The 13633-nt window shown below is 42.7% G+C and overlaps 1 protein-coding gene across 1 annotated transcript in view; it reads right to left on the bottom strand.

Moving 5' to 3' along the window:
• Positions 1–506: 506 nt before the first annotated feature.
• stim2b (stromal interaction molecule 2b) overlaps positions 507–13633 on the bottom strand; it is a gene marked incomplete at its 5' end in the record, with an annotated part of 37711 nt that continues 24584 nt past the window's right edge. The window contains 10 exons of the mRNA XM_079215060.1: positions 507–2746; positions 3863–4052; positions 4142–4380; positions 5125–5225; positions 6267–6428; positions 6828–7005; positions 8326–8503; positions 8633–8748; positions 10153–10264; positions 10760–10871. Of these exons, the coding sequence (XP_079071186.1) occupies positions 2134–2746; positions 3863–4052; positions 4142–4380; positions 5125–5225; positions 6267–6428; positions 6828–7005; positions 8326–8503; positions 8633–8748; positions 10153–10264; positions 10760–10871 (2001 nt within the window). The 3' untranslated portion in view covers positions 507–2133. The remainder of the gene's footprint in view (positions 2747–3862; positions 4053–4141; positions 4381–5124; positions 5226–6266; positions 6429–6827; positions 7006–8325; positions 8504–8632; positions 8749–10152; positions 10265–10759; positions 10872–13633) is intronic.

Raw genomic sequence — 13633 nt, 5'->3', positions numbered from 1 at the left:
GCGTGGTTTCACATGACGCGCTGCTGCCATCCTGTGGCCATCGCTGTAACTGCTCCTATGTGGTGAGGGCTTTAAGGTTAGATATGTGGAAGTCTGGGATTTGTTGCTGTGTTCAGCATTGCCCAAACAACACATTCATCACCAGCAGGCGTCCCAGCTCCCCTCCAAACGCGCTGAATTGATGAACCATCAACTCAAGTTTCGTCACGTTCACTTTATATTGATAAAGCAATCATGCATGCTCTTCTTCTGTGTGCCGCGCATGGAGACAAATGGGGTGTCACAAAGACATTTTTTCCCCCCACACCGTTGCGCTCTGAGGATGCGGGCTCCAAAGAGGAGGGTCAGGAAAGTCACGGCTCAAGTTTAGAGATTCTGAAATGATGCGTTTGCTCAGTGACACAGAGCAGTTAAAAATCTAACCATGAACTGCACAACCAATATAAATTAAACGTATGAAATTGAACCAACTAGAAACACGACTCTGCAACATCTATGATGCCTCCATTGTTTTTTTTATTATTAATTCTTCTACAGTATACAAATATTCACACAGAAAATGTTCTCAAAAAACCCCTAATGTCTCGTAAACATTCATATCTCCTCCTCTCGCAGTCCTCTCTTCTATTTCCTTCATCGTGTGCTGTATTGCCACAAGCTCATTTCTATTCTAAAATCGGAGGCCGCTGGATCCTCGCGTCGTCCCGTCACCCAGGCGCACCTCGTACGCACGCACACACGCACGCGGGCATCGACCCCCCGGCGTGACCCTCGCCGTGTTTGAAGCCGGGTCCAGGATGAAGGCAGAAATCACAGTGTGAAGCAGGAGCTCTTGACATCAGTGCGCTCGGTGCGGGCCCAGAGTGGAGGAACAGGAGCGGGGCCGTATTGCATGGGTCGGCTTCGAGCTTAGAGGGAGGGAGGGATGAAATAGTTCCTTTATAGAAATATACTCCTTAGTGTTTGTCTAGTAAATAAAACCTGGAAACAAAGATGGTAGAGGCCATGTCGTCACATTACATTAGACTGTTTCTTTTCTTTTTTTGACTTCCTGGCACTCGTATATCCTTAAATGTGGTAAGACAAAGACATTTTAACAAAATCTGGCAATGCCACCACATTTTACAAGGGGACGGGGTGCTTAAGACAAAGAATGGATATTGACAGTTAATCAAGTAGTAAGGGACAGCTAGACTTTACGAAAAATGACTGGTGCGGGTTGAATCTGCATATTCAATAAACTTTCTCCAGTAAAGATCAGTTCATACAATAGGAATCCCCACCAATATAAATCTTTTTAAAAACATCTATAAGAACATAATCACGTGAACACAAAGTATATATATATATTTGTATTTATATATATTGAGAGATCCATGAGAAGTAGCATTGAAGATGCATCAGATGACTTTGGCTCTGGCATCATGTGCTGCGTCTCCACTGCCGCCGGCCATGACTCATCTCATCTCTATATCTTTATTCAATATGTCGTCCGCAAGCAGCGGCTCCTCCCCAAAATATCAGGGAAGCGGTAGTGCAACAAACTTTTAGCAGGATTATTTTTTTTTAATCAAGTACATGAGTTTATGACTCAAAACTTCTCGAGATGCAATCCATAATTTTAACGGCGAGGAAAGCGTATTTAAGAAATCTTATGACCTGTTTATCTTGGTTATGCTTGTAATGCTGCTGAAAGTTACTTAAATACTTTCAGCAGGAACAGCAAACATCTTTCTGTACTAAACAATACACACGTTAGACCCTTACACGACTTTTTGGTTCAAACCAAAATGAATAGAAGACTGTTGACAGGTCATGTTGTTTTTTTTTGGGGCTGTCTGGATGTCAACATCTCATGACCTTAGACCTTTCCTTTTCCTTGACCCTTGCAGGTTTCCCTGTGAGGCTGGATTAACTAAATAAAAAGGCATTATTGAAAAATAAGGCTACCAGTCTGAAGAGTTTAAAGACACCCGGACTGAGCTACATTCCATCTTTGATGACAAAATGAAGAAAATACGAGAGAAAATGAAATGTTTTAGCTTACATTGATGTCCATTTTTTTGTGTTAGGGCTAAAACAACTCTTTATATTGTATTTCTCTCTCTCATAAACTACCTCACTCTGCAAGTTTTATTTTTTCTTCTTAAATAAGCTTTTGATTTTAGAGGAGGAGCGCTTGATTTTCTCTCCATTGTCGCTGGAGTCCTGGGACGAGGTGCTCTGGAGCTTGTGTTCCCGTCCCACACTGCGGCCCTCCGAGTCCAGGGAGGTAAGGGACGGGTAGCGGCCCACGTTGGGCAGCATGCCGGCGGGCAGCTGGCCGAAGCTGTAGGACTTCTCCAGGATGCCGTTGTACATGCCCTTGCCTGACGGAGAGGTGACGCCTTGTGAGAAGGTTAGACTTTGGGACTCGGGTATACCGCGGGTGAGGTCGGGCGAGCCTTTGTGTGCAAACGAGTGGTGCTCCAAGGCCGGGGAAGGGGAGGTGGAGGGTGGGCCAGAGGGGCTGCTGGCCGGGGTGGTAGGGAGCGGAGGAGGGGTGGAGTCCCTGAGACTGCTGGTGTGGGTGGTGGAGGTGGAGGACGCGGGAAGCTCGGCACTCTGGCTCAACAGCATCAGCTCCTCGCGGGAGATCTTGCGGTACGGGGTGTCCGAGCCCGTTGTGCAGGGGTTGTGCAGCTGCTTGCGGCCCAAGGAAGAGTTGAGAGAGTCTGTGTCGGAGCTGCACTCCTGAGCCGGTTCCCTGAGGAGAGCAGAGGCACCAAGGTCACAACTCAGGAAACTATTGATTGCTCTAATTTGTTTGCTCATCTAATTAAAAATTTAAAAAAACATTCCATCGTTTTTTTATTTTTCAAATGGAGCTAATTTGGCACGGAGTTTAGCAAAGACCTTACTAGAGAGAGCAAAATTACAAAAATAAATCGTAAATATTTTAGGGAATTTGTACAATTTACACACGGCATAAACCAAAGAAGAAGCTGCAATTGTGTGGCCTAATGTCTTACATCTATATTGTATTCTCAGGTGACACACTCTTAAATAAAGACACTCAAACAAATTACCTCAAACTATTGTACAGAAAAACTTCTGTTATATTCCAGCATGAGAGCACCGGTTGGTCTCTGGGGATATAATGAGTGTAATCTGCTGTTTGCTCTGTGCCTAATGAACGTGGAGATGACGGAGTGCACTCTGAACACAACGCACAGAGGTGAGGAGGTTGGTGGCCCCAACGAAAACAAGTCAATTTGGTCCAAGTGGTGATTACATTTGTCAAAAAGTACCAAGATTTTGCAACATTTTGCAATATTTAGCAGAGGCAGTTATTTATTTTCCAACACTATTGCGTTATATAAATATGAATGGCTACATATGACCTATGTTTTACACTTACTACACTAATCAATTCGCAAGGGCTTCTTATTTTATACAAATGCATTTCAGTCTAAGACAACATTTGAAAGATTTAAAAATCTTGCTGGTTGGTTTTTGTTTTACAAAATGTCTCTTTGTTATTTACTGGCCATTATTTGACACGAATAGGACTTTTTCGAGTTGTATTGGCGTTTCGTCTTCACTAATACATTAGTCAGGGAAATTGGGGACAAACTGCGGGAATTAAAGTCGGCAGAAGATGCACTTTAGATCTTGGTAATTCATTATATTCGACAATAACTAATTATGGTGTGTCATGTGCAGGTTCCAGCAGAGGTAATTAATGAATCCTTCACATACGAGATGGCCCCCAGTAACAAATGGCAGTTCAACCCCAAAGCTCAAAGTGAATGTCTGGATAAAACACCTGTGAGTCCAAACTGTAAAACCGTTCCGCGGCGTCCCGGCCACCGCTACGTACCCCCTCCTATCCGAGCTGAACATGATATGTTCGTCGTCTGCCTCGGTGCGATAGGAGAGGGACGAGCTGGCCATGGACAGCAGGTCGGGGTCCGGGGACATCAGCGAGGACTGCGGGGAGCTCAGCAGGCTCCGGCGGGAGCGGCACAGGCTGCTGCTGCGGGTCAGCGAGGGCCGGATCAGCGTGGCCGCTGGGGGGAAACGGGGATCACGGTTCAAGTCACGAAATTTGTCTGCGTTAATTAATGCGACGTGAATATCCCTCCGGCTTCTTACTCACTCGTGAACTGTGGAATGATGGGAGGCGTGTCCTCATCCAGGTCATCCACTCCTCCTGCGATGGGGTAGGGCGGCACCGAGACCCGCGGCATGACCACCCAGCTGTGGTCCGAGTACAGGCTGGCCGTCAGGCTCGGCAGCCCCGAGTTACTGACGACCGGGAAGTTGCAGAGCTTCTCGATCTGCTGCCAGCGGTGCAGCCGCTCCCTCAGGCACGCCGTCACCTCTGACAAGGCTTTCCTAAAAAACACACAGCAGTGAAGGGGGGTAGTGTACTTATGTACCTCACACATTACAGGGATCCTGTTTCTGAATCATTTAGTGTGTCGGAACAGGTCAGAAGCAGTCTTTGCTTATTCGACGTGTGCCTAATAAAGTGGTCATGCAAGAAGATGTGACTGTTCTCTTTAATGTGCTTTTTTTTCTTTTGGGCTTTTAAAACACAAAGGAATTCTTTATCACATTGGGCAGAGCCTGGATTATACTTAAGACTTCTGAATATATTCAATATATCTGGAATAAAACTTTTTGTGTCTACTATAAGTGTAACAGCATTATGTAGTTAAATGTGTGCAAGAACTTGATATACTCGAGTCAGATATGGTCACTGCTTGGGTTATTTCCAACGCGGTGAGTACTAAAGAATTAAAGCCCTAAACAAACAAAGCAAATTCCCAAAAGATAATGGCGCAATTTAATATATCAGCAGAGTCTGACTACGCGTATATATGCATATGTATGTGGGCTGAGTAATATACAGTGCAAACACTACTGTTGCACTTACATTTACAATGTGCCATTAAAACATAACATCCTGTGTTGTAATGGCACATTGTAAATATAACAGGACCCTTCTTGTAATATTTTATATTAATAACTGCTGTAATTTAATCGCAGTACTTATTAAAGGGCAATAAATTCTCCTGTAGTCACATGCTTGGTTACGCACATCGTTGTATCACGATCAGTTTGTGAGTTTCTTACTTTGCTTCTAGTATCTTGTGGTCCACCTCGTCCAGGGAGGAACTGTGGGCGACGTGAAGGGTTCCAAACACAGAACCTCGTTTCTTCTTTATTTTCTCTGCCTAGGATACAAAAACATGAAAATATTGCAAATAGAATTTTAACTAGACTGAAGATAGATTGTCACTCACTTAATTTATGTCAAGAAGTAATTCAGATGTAAAAGGTTTTAAGGGTTATTGTTGTTTTGGTATTACATAGAATTTACATTTCAAGCCGGGAATGGTCCCAGAAACGTTTTTCATTGTAACCCGGGCTCATCGGGCTCTTGGGTTGTGCCTGATATCAAGTTATTAATATGAAAAGTGATCTATTTTTAGTCCACCTCAACTTCAAGGCTTTGACGTGAATCAACAAGTTAATTGAGTTTGGCCTGATGCAAGTAACAATTAAGAAATAAACATAATTTGGCCACATTAATGAGAAAAACAAATTGAAAACATGGAACCCATAATCATATAAATTCAGCCTAGAGCCACAATAAAACAGTAATATTTATCACACGTACATTGAATAAAAAAAATCTGTTTGAAATCTTACTTTAAAATGAATCAAATAGATTGAAGTTTTAAAATTAGTACTGACTCGAATAATATCTTCCTAAGTCACATTTCTGGATTTTTAAGCGTCAAGCTAAAGACTTCTATTTCCTGCCATCAATGCATCCACGTCATTCTTCACCTGACCAGCCCAAATATTACAGAAATGATAAATTACACCCCCACCACCACTAGCTGCTGCGTCACGCTGCTTTTGAACAACACTGGCTGTCAAAAAGCGACAGACTGACGTGCTGAGCTCCTGATGCTCGATAGCAGCAGTAAACATGACGTACTGCTCTTTAGCATGTGGAGACAAAGAGACGAGCCAGACGCAGCTCCGTGTACTTTAGTTTGACAGGCGATAAAACTAAAAGCTGGTAGGGTCTGTGGATACGTGACGTAGACAGTCAATCATAAAGTAAGCTAACAACTTGCATAGTACCTGAAATCTAATGCATGCATTCCACATTGGAAATACATGCAATGCTAATATTGCAAAAGCTCAGTCCGATGTCACAATCCTGCCTTGTAATCAATAAATACATCAGTAAATGAAGTTACCTCGTCTTTGGCGACGCACAGCTGCAGCTCGGCGCTCTGCTTCTTGATGTTGTAGTATTGAACCTCCACCTCGTGCGTGAGCTGGAGCCACTTCTGGAGCGCTTCGGGCACCGACCGCTCCGAGTGCATCTCCTTCTCCGCTCGCTTCAGGGCCTTACGCACCTGACGGGGGCGGAGGGGGGAATACGAGAGGTTACATTCACTGGCAAATATTTTTTTAAAAGTCCCCGATCAAATGCTTTTAAGTGAGGGTGACTTTCAGATGAATGAAAAGTAGAGAAGTCATGAGAGAGTGGAACTCTTGGATTTGGTGGCGCTGAGTTTTGGAAATGGGGAAATCTTGTGGTCGTGCAAAAGAGCTATTTTGTCCAAAAGAAGAATATGAAAATCATCTTTTTATTTCAAGGTGTTTTAGCAGAGGCCATGAATAAATTTACATTCATATACAGTGAATACATTAGCCATGCGAGTTGAATATGTAAATACAGTGCATGTGAATAATTATAAATCTCTTTTCCCCGAGAGGCATTCAGGGGCAGTCGGCCGTCTGGAGAGCCCTACCTGCACCAGCTCTTCCTCGGCGTACTTGAGTCGGCTGAGCTCACATTCGGCGCCCTCTCGCAGCTCTCGGAGCCTGTGAGCCTCCGTTTTGGCCCCGTTGATCTCGTCCCTCATCTTCTGCTCGAGGTTCTGCTTCTCCACGGCCACCGTGCGGTTCTCCTCCTGAGCCTTTTCCAGCCTGGAGGACGAGTGGAAAAGACAAAATGTAGAGTCAGTCAAATGTTTCTAGAAGCTAAGAAAGGGAGCCACATATCATTATATACAGGGCGGCGCTGAATGTAATTTCTGTGACATTAAAAGCTCATATTGATGTTTTCGAATAAAGCTTTGAATGTCTGTCGTCGTATTTTACGATGTCATCATCCTAATAAAACGTGAAAAACAACATAGTTGCGTTATAGTGGTTATATATATATATAACTGTCACTGATGGTGCTGTCAGGTTGCTGCAAGACCACACTGTGTGTGTGTGTGTGTGTGTGTGTGTGCCTTCCTTTCTGTGCTCCTCCGACACCGGGTAGTTAAATCGTATGTACTAAAGGAGTGTTATGACCACATTGGCGCTTAAGTGAAGGCTAAGCGACATTAGTGAACATTATAACTAATGATGAAAGACAATCAATACATATATAATGAGAAATCAATTCTAAATATCCCCAAGATATATTTCTACTCGGTGCTTTACTTAGTGCCACGTTAATGTTTAGGAGTTGAAATATCTTGATTTCGGGGATATATGCAATTAATTGCATTCATTTGATTAATTGATCAGCATAGCATTCATTTAATTAGAATACAAATATAAAAACATGTTGTAGATTTTGGTCAGATCTAAATCTTTCAAATTAATTTAGATTCTTTGAGCTCTGGAGCTATTGGAAATTAGATGGATCACACAAGTCGGAAACAGTGTCCCGTCCAACCCGAGAGCCAATCTGCACCACCGAACTGTAACGCCCTGTTGGTTAATTGTGTGTGTGTGTGTGTGTGTGTGTGTGTGTGTGTGTGTGTGTCTCCTGATTGTCTCACTCCCTTCACCTACACTCATATATATACTCCCCCGCTTTCCCTTGTCCCCTGCCAGACTGTCTTCGTTACGTGAGTGTTCATCGTGTGACCCATGTTATATGCCACCTTTTTGAGCTTTGGATTTTGCCAGTTCCTAGTTTTGTTTTGTTTTGAGTTTTGACTTAAGTAAAGTACATTTTGGAGTTTTCCCCTCAAACGTGCCTCCTGTCATTTGCCTCTGCGCCTGAGTCTCTGCTCACCACACCCGGTCTTGACACGAACCCACTAAAATATACATTAATCCCAACTTTATGTATTATTGTAGCATAATTATCAGGACTGTCTGAGTGTGTGTGTGTGTGTGTGTGTACGTAATGTTTCATTAAGTTCTTAATAACCTCCAGGAATGCTGCTTTGTTTGTTTCTAACCTGTCTGAACGTGTCTTTAATAACTACATCTGTGTACAGTGGAAGCATTTCCTCCTCTTACCGGCTCTGCAGGTCTAAGAGGCTTTGCTCTGCATTCTGCAGGCTCTCCAGATCCCTCATCATCTGGGAGATGTGCACCTTGCTGGACTTGTTTTGCACGTAGGCAAACCAGCAGCCCCCGACACCGATCACGATGGAAACCATCAGGATGAAGTCTTTCATCCAGTTGTGTTGTGCACCTGCAGAGGGAGGAAGGGTGTTTTTAGCAAATACTGCATATTTAATTGAAAATACGGCCAGAACAATATTCATGAATAGCGATGGTGGAGTTGATGTGCTCTTGGTTTTAAAATGCATCGCATACTTACGGAGAGGAGGACCAAACAGCACTGCATCCAGTGCCTTTAGATTTAATTTCTGTTTATGCCGCTGGTCCAATATCTTCAACTGCATCGACATAAACGACGGTTCATTTGCCGCTATTCTGAAATGTGGGGAGAAAGAAAAATACTGCGTTGAATACTGAACACTGATCTCCAGTCATATCTCAGCTCTGTCTGTGTCAGGCTTGCACTTTAGTCATTGGAAGAACATTTCCAAAACTCATTAGCATTTAAAATGTGTTTTCACAAACAAATAACTTTAGTGAAGGGTAACCGTAGAAGTTTAGAGTTAGGTCATGTTGTAGCCTTGTATAATGATATCTATCTATAATACATAAAATAAAGGAGTGATATATCAGTTTACCAGTGTATCAGGATTTTATAGACAATAACTGAATGATATGAACTTTTGCATTTTTTAGGGAGTATTTACTAAGCCTACTGAAATTGACTGTTGGGGTGCAGCATGTTCCAATTTCTTAGGGGATTAAGAAAGATTGTTTATTGATTTACATAAGGTGTAGCAAAAAAAAAAAAAAAAAAACCTGATGCCAGGCTGGATTGACACGTTACTGAAATCTTAAAAGAAGTGGAGCATAAAAGAAAAGGTGTCCTGCTAAACTCTATATATTCATATATTCACCCCGGAGGAGAAAGTATATATATATGTGAGAAAATATGATTACGTTGTCAGCTCAATAAAAAAGATCAGTGACTGAATGAGTTGCATTCTTCCGCGCTGTCACTTAAATGTCATAACGAGTTATCAGGCGTTGTCTCACCACCACCATCTTAAAGGCTCAGACAACATGGCAGCCTGGGGAAACTGTAACCCTGCGCTGTGACATCACTTCATGAGTCAGCGGCCACCGGCGTAACATGAACCCTTCAATAACCCCGCCGCCCACCGCTCTGTCTACTCACGCTGTACATGCAGATTGTAGAGAGTCGCATTCCACAAGTGTCTCACCGATGTCTCACTTTCTTCTGTGATGCACTGAGATCACTTTGCTAACAATTTCATCTTTATTAGCAATTACGGATATACTATATGCTGTGTGCTTTAAAAGACTAAATCATGATATTATCAGAAACTACACAGTGGCAGGGAGAAGTCACTCTGATAAAAAAAATTAAAAAGCATTTAGATACTATAATGGTTGCATTTAAAACCATACAATGACAAACTTTTTCTCCTAAAACGAGGAACAAAGACACACAGGCAGTAATCTTTCCCCCCCCTGCGTTGCCTTTTATGACCAGCAGTGGGCAGCGTTGCACAGAGTAATGAAAACTAAAAGGTGCCTTTGAGTATTGTAAGGAAGCTCATAATGGTGCTGCTATTCATAAGTACATTTCACTGATCACCAATGGCAAAGCATAACATCTTAATTATAGGCAAACAAATTACATGAAGCTGCAGCACGATAATAAAGATGTTCATCATGTTATTATGAGCATGGAGAATAAGGACGCATTTAGCCGCTCCTGTGAGCGATACCAACCGAGGTAAAGTGTTCCCCGTGACCCCGAAGTCCCGGAAGTTCTTCTCGTACTGCGGCAGCTCCACCGACTCCTTCAGCCACTGCACCGAGTCCTCCACGGTCCAGTTGTGGACTGGAGGAGGAGAGAAAGAAGAAGGAAAAGATGGAGTCATTACTGCACTGTTAGGCTGATGCGTTTATCAAGAGCGACTCAAACTGTAACAGATGCGGTTAAGAATAAATAGTGCACGCTTTGGACTTCTTTATATAGGTAGTAGCCTACAGTGGTCTCCAAAGGGTCTGCAACACTATTTTCATTTAGTTTTTTTGGGCTTTTAATAACACATGGACCACCTACGACGATGCTTTTCAATTTTACAAGCATATGCAATATCTTTGGGTGTAAAATATTCATCTGAAGTGTCCTCAAATAAATGTAGTGGAGTGGAAAGTACAAAAGTACAGTATGTCCCACTAATAATGTAATGGAGTAGAAGTAAGTAGCATAATAAGGAGACAGTCAAGTAAAAGTACACATTTTGTACACCCAGCATTATTCTAAAAGTGTGAGCCGTTAAAGATGATCATAAGGACTAAAAAGTAGAAGAATCTGTGTTCTCTTCTTTACCTTCGGAGCTCTTCCAGCCCTTCCACAGCTCCTCCACGGTGATGTGCTGGTCTTCACGGTGCAGGTTGCTGTGTTTGTTGGTTTGCTGCTGCTTCATGTCTTCTATTATGAACTAGGATATGAAGAAGAAGAAGAAGAAGAAGAAGAAGAAGAAGAAGAAGAAGAAGAAGAAGAAGAAGAAGAAGAAGAAGAAGAAGAAGAAGAAGAAGAAGAAGAAGAAGAAGAAGAAGAAGAAGAAGAAGAAGAAGAAGAAGAAGGGCAGAATTGAGTTTTCAGACTTCACAAAAAGTAAAGACGTGTTGGTTTTCCAGCATTTTGAAGCTGGTGTGGACAACTTTAATAAAATGGACGCTTTAAAAATGTAGATTTTAAAAGCATCCATCGTTGTCATCGCTAACTGCATCCAACTGAGCCGTGTCTCATTCTCATGCAAGAAAACATAATCACGCTGAACATGAACAACGAACATGGCTAATGCGTACTCACAGCTGTCGAGCTTTTATTGATTACTGTCTGGATGTAAAGATAATTTCAACAATTTTTTAAAAATGCTTTACAATAAATTGCGTAACCTTGCTGCAAAATGAGTTTTTTTTTCAAAGAACTCTGGGGGAGATACAGACGGCCGTGCCGGGCATGTCCATGTGTGGTTTTGACAGAGAGCTGTAAAGAGTTGGCTTTGCCTAAAAGTCTGGCTTTGGATCACACACACACACACACACACACACACACACACTTTATTTTCACTCTCCTTTCTTCCTTTTAGGGACTTTGAAAAGAGAACGAGACCCATGGCGAAAGGCACCACTTCCACCTGTGTGCTGTGTGTGTGTGTGTGTGTGTGTGTGTGTGTGTGTGTGTGTGTGTGTGTGTGTGTGTGTGTAGCCTAAAAACTTAACACCTCCTGCCTAATTCACACTCCATTCATGCTTTAGATAACTAATGATTCTTTGATATGACTGCAGTGAAGTATCGTATGCTATCCTGCTGCCACTAACAGCTTAAGCTCTATTATCTGTACTCCAAAGTTAGCATCCAGTTGGCGTTGCCCATGCAATACAATAAAGGCTGGTCCAGAATACACTTTAGATGTAGATTCAACCGCTTTAGGAGAGACAAAAAAGACGTAATTGTTGCTCGGGGACATTAAGAGAGGCTTAGCTGGTAGAACTAATTAAGATGCCGGAGCGAAAGTGTAAATTCACAGTTTTCCACCAAGGTGTAACCAGCGGGGCGCTGAATGTGAGATGTGCAGCGTTGACATGCACAGTGCATGTTCACGTCAACAGCAAACAAAAAAGGTGCTACAAACAGTACAAGCAGTCGCAGCTCAGGGCGTTTCGACGTCTCGCGCGGTTATGAATCACAATAACCCAGATCAATGGGTTTCAACATCTGAGCTTGGTAAATGTCGTGTGCCTGCATTGAGACAGCATCAAATGCCTTTGAGATAGTCTTAAAAACATCTGAAGACACGTCTTGGACAGCTGCATTTATCGTAACATACGTGCATTCATTTGAGAGAAATCCACCGGCACTTTTGCACATCTGTACTGCGTTCACACAGAGAGCCTGAAGGAGCGTGTTGAGAGGCACTGAATGCATTTTTCTTGTCGCTGAAAATAAAATCTCCCTCTCTGGTACTGAGACGTGTTTTTTGTTTTTTTTACAATGTCCTCTGTGAGACTCACCTCTGGCACACGCGCTCGTACGCACTTTATAATCTGAGATGGGAAAGGATGGTGCTGAAGGCGAAATCCGACGTCGCTCACATCAAATATATTTCTGGACGTCGTAAAAAAGGGTGAAAGTGTGCGTGTTGGTGCAGTGTCAGTATAGCTCACGCCCTGGCGCCTCCATGTCGAAGATCTCTTCCTTCATTTGACTAAATCTCCGAGCCTGTGGCATAAGAGTGGACCAGCTGGAGATCTAAACCGCTTTTTATCAGCAGTCTAATTCAACCCTCACACACAAAGCTGATGTGTGACGCAGGATATTGAACACACATCCAACAGCCAGTCATGAGAAAATACTCTATACAACAACCCAAAGTTGCTTTGTGAGAAATAAGTTACAAACAATAAAGAAATAAAACTCAAAATCTAAAAGTCAAGATCCGACATTTGCTAAACGTCGGTGATTCGACCAAATCGCACCGGCAGGTATTTTGTCAAAAAAAGGAACAGTTCACCCCAGAATACATATTTGTCCTCTTGCCAGTGGAGCTAACTACCTTCATTCAATACATTACAAAATACAGCAATGTCTATTAAATAAAAAATCATAACCCACGTTATTTAAAATAATCCACAGACCTTGTTTTGGGCAGTTTCATGTAGGAACCATAGAGGAAAAGGAAAAAGATATACAAAGATATATTTTTGGATTTGGGAGTGAACTGTCCTTATAAACAAAGTATTGGACGCATTGAATTTTTATTTCTGTCCTGATGACACATGAAAGGTTAGAAGATCACCAAAGTCATGGTGAATCATCGTGAGAGGGACGGGGAAGTGAATGTGGCGATCCATCCAATAGCTGAGATATTTTAAAATGTTGTTCAGAGTCCCAGTGTGGGTCTGAGCAGCTCTTTCATCACAACCATAGCGGCCAAAGTACAGATCCTTTGCTCAGTGTTTTCTCTTCTTACTCAATACAAATGCAAATGAGTTTCTCCCGCTGACGTAAAGCCAGGAGCCACCGAAGAGAAGCAAGTGCCTGCTGAGTGACTGGAGGGACCAGGACGTCTCAACAAACGTCTCGCAGAGCCTTTAATGCTCACTGTATTTATGAGAAATTAAGTCCCGCTGGCAAAGATGCAAACTTCGGGGACATTTGTTCTTCTTCATGTGCTCTACATGAAGAAGAACAGAA

The sequence above is a fragment of the Taurulus bubalis genome (genome assembly GCF_910589615.1).
Source record: "Taurulus bubalis genome assembly, chromosome: 3".
NCBI lineage: Eukaryota > Metazoa > Chordata > Actinopteri > Perciformes > Cottidae > Taurulus > Taurulus bubalis.
This window is presented reverse-complemented; position numbering and strand designations above follow the sequence as displayed.